Source organism: Crassostrea angulata, chromosome 10 (genome assembly GCF_025612915.1).
Source record: "Crassostrea angulata isolate pt1a10 chromosome 10, ASM2561291v2, whole genome shotgun sequence".
Taxonomy (NCBI): domain Eukaryota; kingdom Metazoa; phylum Mollusca; class Bivalvia; order Ostreida; family Ostreidae; genus Magallana; species Magallana angulata.
The window spans coordinates 24,437,207-24,458,652 of NC_069120.1; the positions used below are offsets into that span (position 1 = coordinate 24,437,207).

Below are 21,446 nucleotides of genomic sequence, written 5' to 3' on the forward strand. Positions count from 1 at the left end.
TAATTGATTTTAAAAAATCAAACTTGCTTACGTCAAGTCTTCCCACTATAGACTATGAAATGGCGAAATATTTTTTTGGAAAAATAAAAAGGAAATGAGGGCTGTTCAGGTGAGAGATGTAGGCCATGAGCCTCAGATTTAGAAACCAATAACCAGACGGGTGGCACGGTGATATTATGAATACGATATAGATTCACTGATTTCAGTTCTTTGCTAACACCCAATGTATATTTCTGAAACTCGTATTATATTCATATCTTTAGGAGGTTGGTCTACACGAAAGTTCACAATCGAGTACTTAAAGAACGACTTAACTTGCGTCTTCTTCGCCGCCATATTTGTTTCATTGTTTTTGGTTGAAAGTGAAGCGAGGAAAATTACGTCAAATACTGCTAAAATCGTTTGAGAAAGCACAATGAGTGCTGAATCAAATGATACATCAGGTAGTTTATATTATATTTTAGTGTAAAGTGATGAAAATATTGGTTTTAAGGAAAAATGTGTGCATACTACGTAGGATTGATGATGCCAACTCGTGTTAATATTTTATTCACACAAACCAGGAATATTAATTAGTTTATTTGAGGGTATTGCAGTAAAAATTAAAATTCTTTATATTTTAAGGTGGGGATGGAGTAGTTAACGTACTGGACGATATTTTGGAAGGCCACACGGGAGACGATGATCTAAGTGCTGAAATCGTTGAGGAGGAAAAAGAGGAACCCGAAAAGCCTATTCAAGGTTTCGGAAATTAACATTGGTTAACTATATGAAAGTCAAAGTTGTTTTGTTGAAGAATAATTTAACCTAATTTTTTATGGTTGAACTTTGAATTTTTATTTAATATGTTAAATTTTATCAGTGAAAAAGGCTCGCACACCAGCCACCAGAAAGAAGAAAAAAGCACAGTCTGCAGCTGCAAAGCGTTTAGCTGCTCAGAAAGCAGCAGAGAAAAAGGCTAAAGAAGCAGACGAAGAAGCAAAAGAGGATGAGGAAGTAGAAGAGGGGACCAAAGTCAAAGAGGAGCCTGAAGAACAGGAGCAGCAGGCAGGAGATGAGACCCCAGACAAGCCAGCTGAAGAAACACCAGTTAAAGAATCGCCCAAGAAGAAAGCCATGACCAAGTCTAAAGGTTCTGTGAAGGCAAAGAGTAAGAAAAAGCTGGTCATCCATTTTATAATGTGTTTTTATGTAATGATCTTCAATGTAAAACAGTAAACTATTTAAATATTTTTGTTGCAAAATATTTAAAGATAAAATATTGATCATTTGTGTTATTTGTAGCAAAGTCTCCAAAGGTTATTAAATCTCCAAAGAAGAAAGTGACGACTGAAAATGTCTCACAAGATGAAGGTAACATTCTCTTTTCTAGACCTTGTTTAAGTGTTGTTTCTTTTTATGGATAATCATATCAGTAGAAATTTATTGAAGGGAAAATTGTTTCAATTAATATGGATGTTAGAAAAATGGTACCAGTTTTGAATTACCATTGCTTTACAGAAAATGAGTCCATGGAAGGGGACAAGACACAAGAAGAGGGAGAGGCAGAACCCCGCCCTGTCCCAGAGCCAATGGACGCTCAGGATTATGACACTCGCAGCGAGGCAGGCTCCAGTGATGGCAGCTTGAACAATGAAGAGGAATCAGGGGAATCTGGTATGTCATTAAGTTTGTTTATTTACGATAACTCTTGTTTATAGTATCAATCTTGGAACCATTGTTACACTCAAAAACTGAAAACAATCTAATGATTTCACATCAGTTTATTCCCTTAGGGTATCAGTGCGAGGTTGAACAAAGACTGACTAAATTTCTCATTCAATGTCTTTTAAATAGAAATAAAATTAAAATGTCTAATTGCCATTGACAGGATGTAGGTAATTAAATGTTAAAACTAGAGTAATTTGAAATTGCCTAGCCTTGTTTACAATCTGTAATTTAATTAAAACAAAATCTGCTAAGTCCCACGATTTGAGTGATAAGGTGCGAGAGAGAGTGGGGAAAGATGTCAAAGCCATTCCCCCATTCATAATTTTACATCATTTGCTGACCTTACTGGAATTTGTAGAATTCTTACTACAAGGAAATTTAGGTTAAATTTTACTCTTGACACCAATGTGCATTTTTGTGTTGCTTTTGGCTGTTTTTATTTTATTAAAACATATACACCTTCATATTGTTTCCTCATCTCTTGTTTCAGAAAAATAGGTTTGAATATAATTTTGAAAACCTACCTATATTTGAATGTAAATTTTGATAAACAAACAAATTCTGAAGCATCTTTTGCACATTTTTAAATTTATGAACTTAATTTTAGGGTTGGATGATGAAGAAGAAAGTTCCATTCCAGAAAAGAAAAAGCGAAAGACTAGAGACATTTCTCCCATTGAGTGGGATAGAAAAAGTGAAGGGAAGAGCGAAGAGGAGGAAGGAGAGGAAGAAGATGCTAAAAGCGATGATAATAAGAGTGAGAAATCAGAAGACTCAACTGCCAGAAGTGAGTAGAATTGAATAAAGTTTTATAAAAAATATTTAAAATCTTCATATCTGTCATTGATCTACTTTTTCATTTTCTTTGTCCACAGAAATAAGCTCTAAAATGAAGTACATATACCGTGGAGCTCGGTATTTTTTGATCAAAAGTAACAATCATGAAAATGTGGCCCTGGCTAAAGCTAAAGGTGTGTGGTCCACACCTCCTCAGAATGAAATTCGCCTGAACAATGCTTATAAGGTAAGATACCTCAATAAAATTAAACTTGCTCGATTTTCAGGGGGGTTGCTTCTTTTAAAGAATTAAAAATCGGGTAACATCTCCCTCTCTTTTTTCCAGAGCTGTGATAATGTGATACTTATATTTTCTGTCAGAGAAAGTGGAAAGTTTCAAGGTAAATTATGAAATTGTACGAGATTTACAGTGCTAAATGAATTATGCTTGATGTTGTGTAAATTGTAGTTTAGTTTGAATAGGCTTGTACAATGCTTTGTTTATTCTAAGGTTTTGCTCGTATTGCTGATGAATCCACAAAAGATCATCCTCCGATCAGATGGGTGCTTCCCCCAGGTTTGAGTGCAAGAGCACTCAGTGGTGTTTTTAAGCTTGATTGGATCAACAGGTAAAAAAATTCTGGCATAATTTCAAAGCAGTGTGTCATTACTCTGTTTTTCTCTTCACTTTTGTATGAATGCTCATGTAACATTTACATGAATGTATCATTTGTGTAGGAAAGAACTTGCCTTTACAAAGACTCAACATCTTCACAATGCGTGGAATGACAATAAACCAGTCAAAATTGGAAGGGATGGACAGGTAGAATTCAAATATTTTTTGTTTCAACAGCATATGGTGAAGTGATTTTAAGCCCCTTGTTTTTACTTTAAATGTCTGCTTTTGTTGTAGGAAGTGGAACCCAGATGTGGAGAAGCTTTGTGTAAAATGTTTCCACCCGATGAAAATGTGGATCTCTCTTCTATTGCAAGAAAAGCTCGCAAATCTGCTCGTACTGGAGGTGGACATCATCAAGAGATCACAGAAAGAAGAGATCGTGGGAGTTTTCGCGGGCGACATGATTTCATTAGGTTAGAGACGTTTGGAAAATTGTGTAGTAACCTTGTAGGACTTTGTATTAGGTACCTAAATGTAATGCAAACAAATTTGCTTGTGGTAAGTATGTGGAGGACGACTGACCGTTCATTGATTTTGTTTGAAGATTTTTCAGGTGTAGAGCCTCCAGTTAATAATTCTGGAACAAAATGTGTGGACTATTTTGTAGCATGGCTAGGTGCCTAAATAGCCAACAACAAAATGGTTTTGAACTGTATGGGCTCTTAGCATGCTATGTGTGACTGCCACACTAAAGTTCGAAAGGACTATTCCCCCCATATTTGTGACCCCTCTCTATATCTGGACTAATCCACCACAATACTAGCTACAATGTTTATCAGTGGATTCATCATTCTAGCTCTGTATGGACCAGAGAAAACAACCAATGTGGTTAAAATGGGGGGAAATTTGTGAATGAACTCTCATCTCTGGACTAAAGTAGTTATTGAAGCCAGGTGTTCTAAAAATTAATGTGTGAAATGAACTTTTCTTTGGACTAATATTGTATTACCACCAGTTGTTGCATTATATTGTGTGAATGAACTTTTCCTATTTGGACAATGTTGTAAACGATGTGTAATTGACAGCAGTGATAAGTATGTGAAGATGCTGACCGAGCAATGTACGGTATGTTATTTGAACTATTGACTTACATCAAGTCCACAAACCCTATATAGAGAGGTATAAAATGCCAACATTCATTCAATTTCCCATTCATTTTGATTATACATGTACTTAAAAAAACAAAAATAGAAAACCAGACATGCACTTCATGAGATAAATACTTCCTACACACCTAAACATAACAATACTTAGATACAAATCAAGGTAATTTTACAAGTGCAAAGACACATTTATGGCTAAATAAATTAAGCAATTTAGTTACAGTTGTATTTTTTGTAAAGTTTGATTTGATTATATGAATAACCATGTTGACTGGGTTGAAAAAAGATGAGGTTTCCCGTGGAATGACAGCAGATGGACTTGATGTAAGGAACCATTGTAAATTCTAACACAACTGTTTAATGTTTTTTTGGTTTATATTGATCTTACACTGATGCAAGTTTGGTTGTTGTGATGTTGAATATAGGCATCGTCCATCATACAGAGAGGATTTCTTTGACCAGGATCGAAGAAAGAGAAACCGAGATGAGATGGAGCACGGTAGAGGTAAAAATCAGTGTTTTAATTGAAATAAATTGCAGTTTTTTAAAGATGCCCAAAATTAGAAATGTCCAATCCTGTATCCTATTTGAGTACTGTAGATTCTTTATTTTACGCGAGTACTTAATTCCCCGGTTCATAGGTTTTCCATCAAATCGCGAGAAAATTAAATCAGGAATGTCAAAATTTTATCATAGTTTAACGTAGTTTACATATGTTTGAAAATTAAAAGCGAGATTTTAAAATTCGCAAGACGGGCTTCTCGCGATTTTACGCGGGTATTAATTCGTCGCGTTTAATTTGGAATTTACAGTATATGTAATATTTACAGCTATTAATGTGTTCCTTGCTTGCATATTTCAGGTTTCTTCAAAGACAGAAGGATGGACAGGTTGGTACTTTGTTTCTTGACATCGGTACTTGAGGTCATTTATAAAATTAACATGTAATTCAAGGTTTAAACAAAGAAACATGTTTGATTCATGTATGATATTCGTTGTTTATATTTTATTTCAGGTCACCTAGATATGGAGTTCGGAGGGAAACTTTTATAAATGGGGTTAGGAAAAACCTGCTTTTTATAACCTTGTCTTCATTGTCTTGGTATTTAAAAAAAATCAGTGAGTAAAGAAAATATGCATGTCTATCATAATACCGGTAATTTAACTTTTGCTTTTAGTCATACAGCGATTACATCAGGGAGTTCACCCACAGCAGAGCACCCCCTCCCCCTATGCCACCTTATGGACCACCGGTAAGTTATGCAAAATCTATAGAACAAATTTTTCACCATCCAATTTTACTAAATTGGACTTTTTGCTAAGGTACATTAATCAACAAAGTGCATGTGGTAATTTGTTGAGTGCAAGTTTTAATTATCGTACTCTGTTTTAATACAGCCTCCAGGATTTGCAATGGACCCAATGAACCCTTACGGTAGCCACTATGATCAGAGACCAAGAGAATACATGATGACTTCCCAAGAATTCAATATGGCGTCAATCTCCCGATCCAGAGCAGATAAAAGATCAGTAAGTTAATAATTTATGGAAAATTCATCACCTGTTAAGTTTCCTTGAATCTTATATACGCTTCAGCTATGATTGTTTTCCCTTATTTTAATCTGTTTGATTTTCCTACTTTATATAAATGGTTGTGATTTCCCGTTATTTTAGTATGAGAGGGATGTGGATGATTTTCTGAGACGGACCACAGAGGGAAGTAGACGACGTCGACATAGCAGTGGTGATCGCGAGCGTAGTCGAGAGAGGGACCGTCATAGACATCGGGACCGCAGATAATAGCATCATCTAATCAGATCCATTTTTGCACTGCGCATCATTTATGTTGATTTTAGTCATCTTCTACCATGTGATTCTAAGTTTTGTTTTTAGATGTTCGTTTATATTTGTGAAAATATATAAATGTGTTGTTTTTACCTCCTTGCTATGAACAAGTCTCGTGTAGTATTAAGTGCCATTCCCTATCATCTATCAAATCCCAAAATATCAATTTTAATATCAAATTTTAGTAGATTTGATGTTTATACTGATGCTGATGTTGTACTGCAAGAATATTCCTTCTACTTGGTAGAAACGTAGGTGTATATGTAAATGTTTATTTCTGTTTTGAAGTGTTGTTTTGAGCAAAATGGTGAAAGATTTCACATTAAGCAAGGAGATCATTAGAGATTCTTCATTCTTCTTTTTTTCACTTTTATACCAGATCTGGAAGATTTTCCTCTCACTATTAGATTTAGGATAATTTCAATCATCCCATCTTTGCTGTCATTTTCCATTGAAGTCTGTGATTATGTTTTGGCAATATCTTGACATTTCATGGTGACATTACTGGGTTTAGGGAGGTGATGTGTGTTTAAGAGGAGCTTGGTTGTGTGCATTGTATGATCTACATAATTCACATGTAAGGGGTTCATAAATGATGCAAGTTGTACTTCATTTATTTTGTACAAAAATATCTTCATCTATATGTCAAATAAAGAATGAAATTGTGATATTTTTTTTATTTTGTAGGTTATTTTCAAAGCCTCAGTAATATACATGAGGCCTCACTCTATCAATAATGATGAAAAGAAAAATTTACAATTATATCAGATTCTATCTTAAACTTTATTTGTATAAAATTCCAATTTTCATTTGAATACAACAAAGAAAAACGTGACTCGCATGTATAATGATTGTACAATTTAAATAGCACCAGATACCAGGGAATATGTGTCAACAAATCAAATCACTTTTGGATCTACAACATTTAAAAAGCCCTTGATTAAAAAAGAATACACTGTTATCAGATTCGGCACAACCCAAAATAACATGAATGTTTCTACAAAGTCTGCACTCCTATCAATATGTATAAACAGAATCAAATAAAAGTGAAATGCCAAACAGTTCCCATTTAAAAGTTCAAAGTCTCTATTTCAGAGAACTAGCTTAAATTGAAGAATTAAAGGGACCTAGACATGATTTGAGATAAAAAGAATTATAAATTTTTCTGTATCAAATGATTTATGTGGGTATTTGTGTGTGTATTTGGTATGATTTACCAAAATTTCAATGCTAGAAATCAAGTTACAAGCAAGATACTGAGGATGTTTACAAATACTGTAAAGTAATTATCATTTTTTAGACAAAAAAACTTGTGGCAACAAGATACACTGATTTAATTTGTTCCTGAATACTTTTATGAACAACAATAAGCAACATTAGAGTGAAACTTATTCCAATACAATGCATATGTAAACAATAACAAGACTTAAGCTTTGTTTACAGAACAAAGAATTTTAACCTCTGTAACTTGCTTGTAACTCTATATATGACTTTCAAAGTTTGATAAAGCATTAAAAACATTCATATTAACCATTATAGTCAACAAAAATGAAAAAAAAAAAAAAGGAAAAATTTGAGCTCAAATCTTGTCCAAGTTCATTTAAGTATACTTCTATATACATGTAGTTTACATTCTAACCAATGCATACAGATTCTATGATAAAAAAAATGGTTTAAGATATATTACCTGATTTCATACTCTTTAGTCAAAATTTAAAACTATTTTATGTTTATTCCAAAAAGGAAACCGTGTGTTCTTGTTAAAAGCTAACCCACAGACTTTGAAGAACTATATGCAGTAGCACATTACTTCATTAACGATGAAAGCAAAAAGAAATAGAAAAAAACATTGTCATGTCATCTCATCATCTCTTTAACAACACAAAAACAACAGGACCATAGGCCTGAAAGCAAAAAAAAAGAAAAAGAAAAAACTGTCATGTCATCTCATCATCTCTCTAACAAAACAATAGGGCCATAGGCCACATCGCTCATAATACAGTTCCTTGTATCATTCTATTTCAGTTTTTAAATATTTTCCCTATATATTTCTTTGTGAAACTTTGAACCCCTGTAAGGGTCTCAGTATCAGTCCAGGGGTCATGATTTTAACAGTTTATAATCTATTATTTGAGGATGCTTGCATAGTAATTTTACAAATTGTATAATTTGAACTCTTGAGAAGATTTGAACATTTTCCCTCTAATATTTTTATGTTAAACTTTGAACATCTTTTGGGGCTTCAATAATTGTCTGGGGTCATAATTTTAACAATTTAGAATGCACTATTTTATGATGCTTGCATAGTAAACTCACAAATTGTAGCATTATTGTTCGTTAAATGATTTTTAAACATTTTCCTTATATATTTCTATGTTAAATTTTGAACCCCTCTTGGGGCTCCAGTATTGGTCCAGGGGTCACAATTTAAAAAATTTAGAATCTTCACTATATATATACAAGTTTGGTGTAATCACTGGCATTTCTGATGCAATGGTTCATAAGATTTTTTAAGATGCACCATATTTTCACTGGTTTGCAATTATTTACCTTTTATAAAATGGTTTTGCCCTTCATTTTAACAATTTAGAATCTCCTTCCCATTAGGATGCTTTTTATCAAGTTTTGGATCAATTTTGGCTCATTGGTTCTACAGAAGAAGTAAAAAATGGAAAAGTTTACTGACGGACGATGGACAACAGGTGATCAGAAAAGCTCACTTGAACATTCGGTTCAGGTGAGCTAAAAATGTAGCTAGATTTATACAACAACTTTATCTGTATCATTTCTATACATTCACATGTACCAGAGACTTCACAATGATCTGAAGTTAGTTTCAAAGTAAAATTAAGAAGCAGAATGGGCTTATTGGTAAAATAAAAAATTTAACTTGCAAAATATGCCGTTGATCCAAATGTCTAGAGAAAAATTTGCGTAATTAGATTCTGAATTTCAAATCACAGAACCGAATGAGGATATCAAAATACAATACATTGTAATACCATAAATCCAAATTACAATTTATTTGTTGTTTAATTTTTTTTTATTTACCCACTAGGAGTCTCAACCTGAAATAAATTTTGATAGTAGTATTAAAACAATATTTCATCTTTCATTGAATTGACACATATGATTGGTTGGTAAAACAAAATTAATGAATATGTGTCTAAAATTTACTTTCCACCATTCTATGACACTCAGTTTGCTAAAATTGCACGTACTACACAAGAATCCTGCATGCATTCCCCTAATTATGAAACATACCACCAAGTCTAATACATATACATAAGAAATAACACTAGGAGTTTTATTTCAACACTGATTCAATGCATACATAAAATTACAATATTTCCAATTGGAAATGATACCCTATACCCAAATTTAATTAAAATTAGATGTTAGATCCCCTTGCTTACTCGCTATACACAAAGATGTTCGAGAATAGAGCAGATCTAAACATCTAATATTAATTAGATTGCCGTAAAACATACTTAATGATAGATTTAAAAAAGAGTGTCAAAATCATGAATCAAGTTACAGTACGCTTAAAGGCAACGGACCTTTCGTAAACAAAAAAAATAATGATCTGTAACATGTAATTATAAACATGGCAAAATGAATCAAATTTAATAATTAGTATATGTACCAGATAACTTTGATAACGATCTACAGTGGTGACATGCTTATCTAAAGGTCATGGTCATGATATATACTATAAGTCAAAATAGCTTATATTTGAAATTTGTCAAGGTCTTCAACTTACATTTTATTTATATTTCACCATTAGAATTTTGAATTGATTATTATTCTTTGTTACATGTGCATTGCCATTAGATTATTCTTATATGATCCACAGACACATTCCACTGATGTTTCACAAAGATTTCAAGTCAAGGACTCTGAGATGACTCAATCAAGTCTAATGGCAAAAAAAAAGAAAACAACAGCAAAATAGCAAATTTTCATTACATGCAAAAACTGGACAAACATCATAGAAAATTGATAATAAGTGAAAAGAACTTTCTTTTTGGTTTTCTCTTTTGGCCTAGCAAACTAAATTTGTTATATATTTTTCCAAAAGATTTACTTCCATGTGCAACAAAATTCACATTTACCGGTAAATTTGTCCAAGCTGATTGCTTTAAAGGGTAGTTGGGGGTTGGCTGTCCACCTTTCACAACAATGATGTATGTGTTACGGTAACCCCCTCCCTCCCTCCAAAAAGGGGAAAAATTATTGAAGTGAGTGAGGGTGTACAGATATATATATTATACAGGAAAAACAGTCTACATGCAGAGATACTCAGTGACTAGCACTACATTTGTAATGCTTACTCTAGTCTGCTGGTTTCAGTTTTTCCTGAATCTATCATAAATAAAAAATAAGATTTTATTTTTAAATTTCACAATACAAAAAAAAAAAAAAACTCTGTTCTAAACAAGTTATGAAATGATTTCATATCTCTTATATTGGAGTAACTAAAAGGTCACTCTTTTGAAGCAGAGGTAGATTGAAGAGAATCAGTGTAAAATTATATATATCACAGACCAAATGAGATTTCATTTAATATTAATACATGTTTACAAAAAGTGATAAAAAGTTCTTTTGAAGAAACTTAAAGCTAATGAACACCACTCATAAATCGGCACTGTCACACAGGTTACATGTATAAATCCTTTGATTTTGTTACACCCCATTGCACATCTGAAACTTGTGGCCGATGTGTAGTTTCTATTTTTTAGTCTTACATTTTGTGCTTTTATTTCTGGTTTTATGTGCATTTTTTGTTTAAAAATAATGCATTAACTTGTAAATTTGATGTTAGTGTTATCATTTCTTGGAAGAAAAAAAAGCATTAAAAAAGTGCATACAAATTTGATGAATTCATTGTGATTGAGTAACACAGAAATGTAAGATGTAAGTCCACGCATGTGAGATTTCTAAACTGAAATAATTTGAAGTGTTAAGAGGTCTGCAGCTCATATAGAAGTTGTAGAGATATAGCGACAATGAAAGAGAAATACATGTATGGCAGACCTTTTACAAGTAGTGTTCAGCTTTAAAACTTCAGCCATGGACAAACATGAGCATATATTTATACATTTACCTGCTACCCTGTTAAGTAAACAAACTTGATTGAAACTGTTACAAAATCCCATACAGTAAAACACGTTTATAACGAAATGTCAGACCATTTTGCTTCGTTATAAGCATAGTTTGTTATATCTGTCAAGTTTACAACATATAGAATAGTCACAGGGAATGAAAATCACTTCGCTGTAAGCATCAATTCATTATATGCATGTGTGCTATAACCGTGTTTTACTGTACTTATGGTACTCTATTATAAAAACCATACATTTTGTAAGTACATTACAATATTTCTATATAACAATACGTATATTTTTCAACAAAAGTATCAGAATAAAAACCAACAATTGTATGCAGATAATGCCCTATACGACTTCAATACAATCAAATAAGTATCATTTTGGTATAAAAATCATTGAAATTATTAACTGTTTAACAGACATTATGCAGAGGCATATAGTAAATTCTGAATTTGAAGTCAGGGATTAATTTTGACATTAATATGTTATTAGCATGAGAGTTTTGCAAATTTGAATATTGCTTACAATTCATTTACTGGTCAACAAAGGTTATACCGGTAATATTATATAAAATATTTCATAAAAAATATTATTTAGGTTGAAACTAAGTAGATACTGAGGTTTCATCAATATTCGTTAAATACCAATTTTCGTGGATTTTGTTAATCAGATGATCCACGAAATTAAATGTTTATTGAAGTGCAATTTCTAATAACATTTTGTATTGATAAGGCCACTGGCCACAAATTCACGTTTCCTTGAAACTTTGATTTTCACTTTATCCACGAAAATTGATACCCTTGAATATTAATAAAACCACAGTATTGGTATCCCACTTCAAAGTCTGCTTATACAGATTTTTTTTTCTTTTTAATGATAAAAAATATATTTTCAAATCTACAAATTATATATTTATGAAAATATAAAATATGAATAAGGGTACTGCATGAGAGACATGCATCTCTACTGCATTCACAAGTAGGTCTGGGGCTCTGATCCTTTGTTAGCTATGTTGTTTACCTCCCTGGTCGTTGCTTTGTAGCTCTCCTCTTTTCTCTTGAATGCAATTCTGGCAAAAATCATCAGCAGGAGCATCTCAATAATCAATATGAAGTAATTGGACCCTGAAAAAAATCTCTTGTTTATAGGACATCATATACAATACATGTACATGTATTAGATTGTTAAAGCAAATAAAATTGCTGAAGAACTAAAATCAAGTACCAGGTACTGTAGATTTCTAATAATACACAAAGAATTAATATCAGCGTAAAATCATGATAAGCACCTTTCACGAATTTTGAAATCTCATCATTATTTTTAAGAGTTGAGAACTATAAGAAACAAAGAGAAAAGTTCCACGTTAGCGATTTTATATTCTTGCAACTTATTAGTATACAAACCAGTGAGATTGTGGAATTAAGTACTCACATATTAATATAAAGAATTTACAGTATATTACACTCACTGTATGCCCTGACTGTGGAGCTAAGGGCCCTGACACACTCTGGAATGTTGTACTTGGCCAGAATTTGGAACAGAAATCCTTGAATGTTGACCACCACAATGGTCAGCTGAAGGGCTGCAAACTTCTTTCCAACATTGTAGTCCTGTAATTGACTTCTCAACGACCTGAAGGTGACCATCATGGCCCACATAGCAACCAAACTGGACACAGCACCAATCAGGTTCAGATATAACGAGGCAGCTGATGGACTCATCTATACAGCAGGCAAAATTAAATGTTTTCCTAAATTTTCTATTTCACAATCCATACATAAAGTATACAAGCAGTCTTAAAATCACATTTATCATGCAAACACTGCATTTAAGAGAGATTAGTTTTAAACTTTCAACTTTATTCAAATTTCAAATATCGGTAATATCATCGCTTATTGTTATTTGTTAAAATATCTGTCTACTGCAATTCTTCACTCTCTCACTTACATCTTCTCCTAGGATGTAGCGTTTATCAGCCCAGAGAATCAAAGCTACAATGGTGATTATTGGTCGAACAAAAGCTCCCTGTAATGTCATCAGGTTTACTCTTTTGAGGTTTGTGCTACAAAGTTAAATGAATATTACAAGCATAATTTTCAGTCAGATAAGTACTTAATTCTCTTCTACCAATAAACCATGTGGGTATAATGAACATACGGATAACCAGTAAATATAAACATGCATCTCCAAAAAATAATTTCAGACATGATCATTTTAACTACAATTTTTTTTGTCTGATAAATGATGCCCATAGTGGTACATTATCTGCATAGTTCTTTCCTATTTTACATACAGAATGCTTGTGAGCTTCACACCTGTAATAAATTGCCCCAACAGTCTAAGCAGACATTCTTTTTAAAACTTCAAAACTTTCCTATTTTTGCTTTCTGAAGATTCCTAATTAAAAGCATGGAATTAATATCCACGTAAAATCACGACAAGCGCATCTCACAAATTTTAAAATCTCGCTTTTATTTTTCGGACATTTGTAAACTACAGATTATTCGTAATTTTATGTTCTTGCAGTTTAGTGGAAAATGGGTGAATCACAAAATTAAATGCGCGTAAAATAAGGAATCTGCAGTAATAGGAAGCTAACTGTCCCTGACCTGTTGACCTTCTGTTTGTACACCCCGGGACAGCAGCAACAACAGCAGCAGGGCGGGGTCCTGAAGGACATCTGTTCCCCCTCCATCTCCTTACACACCGCTTTGAATCCACCCATGTAATCCACCACCATTCTTACAAACATTAGAATGCACACAGCCATGTACCTAAAAATACCATCATGTACGTAACATACATTTACCGGTATGTACAATGTTTACAAAGGAACAGGAAACGATTGAACCTTCAACACTTATTGATCTGCCATGTAACACCCCATGATTTGCTTTGTACCATTTCACACTGATATACCACGTAACTCACACATGTTATAATGTAACACATAATGATTTCCTAAATATCACTCAATGCTCGACCATGTAACATACAATGCTCTACTATGTAACATACAATGCTCTACCATGTAACACACAATGCTCTACTATGTAACACAATGCTCTACTATGTAACACACAATGCTCTACTATGTAACACAATGCTCTACTATGTAACACACAATACTATGTAACACTTAATGATCTTCCATGTAACCTACCATGATTTACCATGTAACACACAATGGTTGAACATGTAACAAAACAGGCTGACCATGTAACAAACAAAGATCTACCATGTAACACACAATGATCTTCTTATTGACAGTTTTGAATAATTGATCCCAAAAATGTAAAAAAAAATTGTGGTATACCATATACCAAAAATAACCACAAGCACACCTCTATATAATCATGATATTGTACTTTATAGTCTATGCAAATGCACATAAGTAATAAATTAGTGCAAAAAGCTGATATAAGCAAAGAGCTAAGTCATGTTGCTGCTACATAGTATGTTCTCTAAAAGATGAATAATATGTGCAAGTCATTTAAATATATATATAAATAATTTCCGACTTCAGCTTTTCACAATTTTTATATAATACACTATGTTCATTTCACTGTGAGGGAATGAGAAACTATAGACTATAATATTTGTACATGTATTATGACAACCAAAGTCAGATACCCAAGTTAGCCTTGCTTCTGTCACTAAACAATTTAAATACTTTACCCATAGTCACCTTTAGATGAGAGGCCCATGGGCAATAATGCTCACCTGAGCAACAATATCCATATCAGCTTACTGATAATTTATGGTATCAAATACAAAATATCTAAAATGATAATATAGTAAAAAATATTTTATTATATAAGATCTTCAATTTTATCACATGTTTAACTTAATATGCGATGGATATCACTCATGTGATAAATTTTTGATATTCCACTGTGTGTTTTTACACCTTGTGTCATCATTATTAAACATTACCTAGCTTTTGGCAGATGATTGACTTGGAATGCAAAAAAAATAATTCAGTTGAAAAGTGTAGCATTATAAATTTAAAGCATTAAATGCTGTTTCATTTTTTTCATAAACTGATAAAAGTATATGTCAGAAAATGAAATGCTTGTTTGTTAATCTTCAAGGAACTTTTTTCCATGCGTGAAGTTGTTGACCTCTTGTTGTGAATGTGTTATGTGGCTCACAATTATAATGTTTACAGAAAAGACTGAGGTTTAACAAATGACATGGTAAAACATGTGAACAGTGATATAAATAGAATCTCTCATGATCTGCGATGGTATATGATTTTTATCTAACCAGTTGTGTGTATTCTATCCCCGAGCCTTACTGAGGTCAAGATTTTAATACTGTACAACATGATACATGTACAAGAAAACTAACTTACAGATGGATAAGCCCACCACAGAAGGGCATATGTAAAATGGTAAGAAATGCAAGACTCACTGGGTTTCAGACAATGTATACAATTAACTCTGCATTGGATTTAGTAGGATCTAACAAGATTAGCATAGATATAGGATCTAGCTCTTTCACAATGGTTGTCAAACACAGCTTTGTACGGTACACATGGAACAGAAATTATAAACTATACCTGAAAGTTGACTTGCACTTACATTGCAATCATAAGCTCGGCTATCATTGTCGTACGGGGCAGTAAAAGTGACAGCATACAAACACAAGACACTAACTGAAAAAGTATGCAATACGACAATTTACAACATTCCTGTCCTATTGCTGCAAAAAAAACATTCATAGAGTGCATCATTTCAAGACCTCTGTCCTGTATCTAATTAATTATGATTCAGATAAAATTCTTCAATATGTAAATTAAATTGTTCATATGCTGTTTCCACCAATTCTAAACAACCTTAAACACTATAGAATACCCAAACATAGGTCAATGTTAGCTAGATTAAAGAGGTTGGCACAGTGCACTGTTGGATACTTCTCTGTAGACAATTTGTCTACCAATACATTTCAATTTAGGATAAAGACTTGAAGAGAAAGGGAATGAATGATTCACTGTGTCAATTGTTTGCCTTCTTTTTTTACCAAAATTGTTATAAATTGGTATAGGTTAAAAAGGCATCTATATGCTAAGCTCTTGGACAAATTAACACAAGATTTCCTAACAATATTCTTTTTGTTGACTCAGGGTTTTTAGTGCAACATAAATGGCTTCCTCAACATACAAACTAAAATTTAACCCACTGAAACTGTGCAAAAAATGCAACTTGAAAAGCATGCAATTCATCATAAAAATTAAAGAATGTAAGATTTATATATAGATTATGATCAATCAAAGATGCTCAATGAAGCTTTTGCAAAGGCATATTACACATGGAAAATAAAGCTGAAAATGCAATTACAACAGATAAGCAAAAATGTTCCACCATCATAGCACAAAATGGCAGTGTAATATGTTGGGTGTTGCTAAAATGCAAAATGTAACATGGAAACAAATCAATCTTTAGCTAATAATGAGTTATTGTTTTGGAAATGATGTCTCATTCATGTATGAGGTTTCCTTCAATTATGGGCATAGCACTTGGTCTGTATCAATACTAGTAGATTAATATAGTAGATTTCCATTTATTTTGTTTTCCATTTCACATTTCAGCAACATCATCATATACCGGTATACCATCTCTCACATCATCATAACAGCACCTAATGTGTTGTACAATGAGATCAAAGTTTTCACTTTTCTTATTTTGTTTGTTTTTTTCCTTTAGTTTTTCTCTGATACTTGAATAATTATGTCATCTTATATGAAATCCTAGAATAAACAAACATGTATTTATTTTTAGTAGTTTTTCTCTGATACTTGAATAATTATGTCATCTTATATGAAATCCTAGAATAAACAAACATGTATGATAATGAATGGATAAATCTATTTGTCTTGTTATTTGAACAAAAATCATAATAAATATGTTTTTCAAAGATTGCACAGCAGGTAGACATTAGGCTGTATATCACAGTATACAATTATTTAATGCTTTAGCAGTCAACAGACCAGAATATTTTTCCCGAGGTGCAGGGAACAGCTCAGTGTGATCTATTGCCCGAGGCCAACGGCCGAGGGCAATAGATCATACTGAGCTGTTCCCTGCACCAAGGGAAAAATTCTGGTCTATTGACTGTTCAAGTGTTAAATAATTGTTTTATTACCTAATTCCTTTTTTAGTTTTCGGGGTTTACAATTTGCATATTGCAGATGGTTTTCGTGCCATAATGCAAAATACTAAGATTTTTTTTTCATCTTTTACATGCACAAAACCTGTTGCATGCATTACAACATCTCCATTTAAATTAGTTTTCACAAAGAAAGGGGAGTCTTCAACCCATTAGATTTTAAATACATGTAGTCTTTTACCTTATATGAGGCTTTGAAACTGTTGATTATTTGATACTCCATTTTGATAACATTGAACTTGGTTTCACCAAGTACTAAAAACAGCGTCTATGTAAAGGAATATACATTCCATGAGAACTATCGAAAGGATGTAACATTAACATACCCGCGTTCTGAAATACGTTGCCGGTCCAATAGATCGCAGTCTATTGACCGGCAGTCCAATAGATCGCAGTCTATTGACCGGCGGTCCAATAGATCGAAGTCTATTGACCGGCGGTCTAATAGATCGCAATCTATTGACCGGCAGTTCAAAATAGACGCAAATATTTAATATGTAATAAAACAACAAAATCCCTTTGATTAGGTAATAATACAGAATAGAGGAGGACCACTCCTTACAGAACAGTGGAGGACCACTCCTGACAGAATAGTGGAGGACCACTCCTGACAGAATAGTGGAGGACAACTCCTTACAGAATAGTGGAGGACCACTCCCTACAGAATAGTGGAGGACCACTCCTGACAGAATAGTGGAGGACCACTCCTTACAGAACATTGGAGGACCACTCCTGACAGAATAGTGGAGGACCACTCCTGACAGAATAGTGGAGGACAACTCCTTACAGAATAGTGGAGGACCACTCCCTACAGAATAGTGGAGGACCACTCCTGACAGAATAGAGGAGGACCACTCCTTACAGAACAGTGGAGGACCACTCCTGACAGAATAGTGGAGGACCACTCCTGACAGAATAGTGGAGGACCACTCCTTACAGAATAGTGGAGGACCACTCCTTACAGAATAGTGGAGGACCACTCCTTACCGGATAAAGTCCCAGCATTACTATCACTTTGTACTTGTTGATTTTGATTCCCTCTAGCCGGCGGTGGCTATACAAAAACCTCAAGGTGACAAAGTACAGGACCACTGTCGCGATACACATGAATCCTGCTGCAATGGTCAGGCCTAGAATCACAGGCTGCCTCTCCAGTTCTGTATTTGAGAGAGAAAATATGTGTATACTCTGAAATTCCTATTTCTATAACACATGCATGTGTATAAAGTATAGATAATCACGTTTACATCAGACAAGAGGAACAATGCATACATGTACAGTATCAAGAATTTTCAGCATCATATACTGTGAAAAAGTGTACAGTCTGCCTAAATTATTTCTTTTTTAAGCTTAAAAGTTTTAATGTGATATAATACTGTTAACCAACTTTTATTCGCGTGCAAGAAATTTTCGCGAGGTCCGTGAGGGCCTCATTGTGGCGAATATTTCTCGCTGCAGACCAGTATTTACCATATAGTATAATAATATACTATATGATATATACTAAATAATAAAAGAAACAGGTGTGGATAAGGTTTAGTCGCAAAAATTAGACGCCACCGACCAGTTCATCTCGGATATATCGCGAAATAAAGTTGTCGCGAATAATAGTTGGTTTACAGTATGTAAAATGTAGGTAAATTTTCTTTAAAATATAATTTGCATATTGTGATATTGGGATATTGTCAATAAAAAAGTTTAGGTTCAAAATCCAGTTCCCATTATCACTGAAGCCTTCAGATTACTGAAGTTCAAATCACTGAATCCATATTTTATTTCCTTGAAAAATTAAAATTTTACTAAAACTGGACTGTAAAGTTGTGAATCAGTACCAGTGCTTTGGATAATAATAATAATAAAAGTAATAAAAAAAAGTCAAGTTTCTGTATCTTTTACGTCAAAACATGAACTTACGGTACCTGAAAACAGAACAATGGAGACGGGGAAATCAGTGTGTCTACAACCCACATCTTCTTCAATGCTGCTGTTTGTCATGGTTGCTGTAAATTAAAATTGACATGGTCAATGATAAATATATTCAATCCTTTATTTGTCTACTATATAACTCAGCTGCAGATCTGTAGCTCTCTGGTTGATAAAATTTGGATAGACAAATCTGTTTTTTTCAACCAGAGAACTACAGATCTGCAGCTGCTATATACTTATGAGTAGAGCATCTGATTGTATATATACTTGCCTTTGAATCAAATGCACATTCTCATCCATAAATGTTAAGGTGGAATAACACATCATCACAAAATGGCTGACCGCTGATTGAAACGACACTTCGTTTTATTAAAAGGATTTTATGAACTGAAACAAGTAACTTACTCCATAGCCAAGTGGATAAAGTGTCGGACTTGTGATCCGTACATCCCGAGTTCGAATCTCGCAGTGGCTTTTGTTGTTACATACTGGATTATTCATTTTTCATCCCAAAACTGCAAATTTTTCGCTTATTTGACATTTGTACAGTTTATTTATCATTATACCTTTCATTATCAAAAAATTTCCTGTTAATTTGAGTGACTTTTTTCCAGGTATGTTATTCCACCTTTAAGTTAATGAAAACAAATAAACAACAATATAGCCTTTAAAAAAAATGATAATTAAACTACCGGGTATATACGATTCAAAGCTTTAATTTTAAAAAAAAAAAGGATTTTTATAATTACATCATTTTTCAAAAAAAAGGATTTTTATAATTACATCATTTTTCAAGGCTAAGTTTAACTTAATTAAGTCAACTTATCAATATGTAACTGCAGACTCAAAATATGATGAAAATAAACAAACCATATAGCTCAATTAAAGTCATAAATTAAAGGGACCTGGACACAATTTGAGATCAAAAATTTTATTTTTATTTTTTATGTATAAAATGGTTTACTGATGCATTTTAAATGATTGACCAAAATACTGAATGTTAAAGTACAGTTACAAGCGAGATACAGAGGTAAGAATTGATTGTTTTGTAAACAAAGCTCGAGTCTTATAGTTGTTTACAAAAAATGTAATGTAGAGAATTATCATTTCTTAGACAAAATGACATGTAAAAACAATTTAAACTAATTCAATATATTCATAAATACTATCATCAACAAAAGAAAGATATTTTTGATTGAAACTTACACCAATGCAACACATATGTAAAAAATGACGATATTCAAACTTTGTTTACAAAACAAAGAACTAGTAAATCTATATCTTGCTTATAACTTGATATCTGACTTTCAAATTTTGACATAGCATTATAAACTTCAATATTTATCAGTTTAAACATTGAAAATGGAAAAATAAAATTTGAAAATTTTATTATTAAGTAAAATCGTGTCCAAGTCCTTTTAAGGGGGGGGGGGGGGGGTGGTGGGTATGTATAACAGTTTATTACTTAAAAGTCATACTTTAAAAATTACACATTTTCATCTGAATTAATTAAATAAAATAATGTACCAGGAGTCTGGGACAGAAGTTTAATTCATATTTATCCTTCTGTAGCCTGACAAATATCTTATTCTCCCTATTTTACCTGGAATACCTAGTGTAATTAAATTCTTGTGCATTGTGTTCCCAACCTGCACCCATTCCCACTTAGCAAACACAGATCTACCTGTATTTTACCTGTATTTTTTCAAACTGTTGGCTAAGTGAAAAGACACCAAAGTCATGACAATAGTTCTTGCAGGCCTATATGTATACATGCTTAACGTTATATAAAATAAAGATATTCATCTTACAGTGCTTACATTTTTATAAATAATTACGAGCAAATGATACTTTGTGCTGTTTCTAATTAGGTCCAACTAGACTAGTCTTAACTTAAAAACTGAGTTTAGGATTATCACATCACCTGTTCAAAACAAAATCCTCTACCAAATGCACATGCTGCATAAAGTTGAAAAACTGGGTGTTTACTCTCAATCGGAACTCCTCAGATGTTTCCCACACTAAACACACATTTAGAATGAATGTGTGTGAAACATCCGAGGAATTCCGTCAATTTACACCAATCGTAACTACTCGGTCATTTCCGCTGGCGAAAAATAAATT

At 33.0% G+C, this 21,446-nt stretch overlaps 2 protein-coding genes across 4 annotated transcripts; one reads left to right on the forward strand and one right to left on the reverse strand.

Annotated features, from left to right (window-relative positions):
- Positions 1-290: 290 nt before the first annotated feature.
- LOC128165195 (YTH domain-containing protein 1-like) lies at positions 291-6,782 on the forward strand. Its single transcript, XM_052829458.1, has 17 exons — positions 291-443; positions 625-741; positions 863-1,150; positions 1,285-1,353; positions 1,501-1,656; positions 2,318-2,497; positions 2,586-2,734; positions 2,834-2,888; positions 2,999-3,116; positions 3,226-3,310; positions 3,401-3,579; positions 4,695-4,774; positions 5,132-5,159; positions 5,285-5,327; positions 5,448-5,522; positions 5,668-5,799; positions 5,944-6,782. The coding sequence occupies exons 1-17, from the start codon at positions 416-418 to the stop codon at positions 6,067-6,069; spliced, it is 1,908 nt and encodes a 635-aa protein (XP_052685418.1). The 5' UTR covers positions 291-415; the 3' UTR covers positions 6,070-6,782.
- On the reverse strand, positions 6,512-21,339 carry LOC128165201 (organic solute transporter subunit alpha-like). 3 transcript variants are annotated; one of them, XM_052829467.1, is made up of 10 exons: positions 21,247-21,339; positions 19,316-19,396; positions 18,384-18,553; positions 15,812-15,885; positions 13,835-13,999; positions 13,173-13,287; positions 12,694-12,946; positions 12,246-12,349; positions 10,449-10,479; positions 6,512-9,182 (listed from the first exon to the last, which is right to left on the reverse strand). In XM_052829467.1, exons 2-9 carry the CDS (start codon positions 19,389-19,391, stop codon positions 10,450-10,452), a joined length of 987 nt encoding a protein of 328 aa, XP_052685427.1. In that variant the 5' UTR covers positions 19,392-19,396; positions 21,247-21,339; the 3' UTR covers positions 6,512-9,182; position 10,449. The 3 variants fall into 3 exon arrangements, with proteins under 3 accessions (XP_052685427.1, XP_052685426.1, XP_052685425.1); XM_052829466.1 differs by having other exon boundaries at positions 6,512-10,479; XM_052829465.1 differs by having other exon boundaries at positions 6,512-12,349.
- Between the last annotated feature and the right edge of the window lie 107 nt (positions 21,340-21,446).

Bases quoted from the DNA above. Each gene is read 5' to 3' on its own strand.
- LOC128165195 (XM_052829458.1), top strand. From the start codon at position 416: ATGAGTGCTGAATCAAATGATACATCAG. The intron at 5,328-5,447 runs GTTAGGAAAAAC...TTTTGCTTTTAG, and splicing joins GGGAAACTTTTATAAATGGG to TCATACAGCGATTACATCAG. The intron at 5,523-5,667 runs GTAAGTTATGCA...GTTTTAATACAG, and splicing joins TGCCACCTTATGGACCACCG to CCTCCAGGATTTGCAATGGA.
- LOC128165201 (XM_052829465.1), bottom strand. From the start codon at position 19,391: ATGACAAACAGCAGCATTGAAGAAGATGTGGGTTGTAGACACACTGAT. The intron at 18,554-19,315 runs GTACCGTAAGTT...TCTCAAATACAG, and splicing joins CTCCATTGTTCTGTTTTCAG to AACTGGAGAGGCAGCCTGTG. The intron at 14,000-15,811 runs GTAAGTGCAAGT...TGGTATTTTTAG, and splicing joins GCCGAGCTTATGATTGCAAT to GTACATGGCTGTGTGCATTC.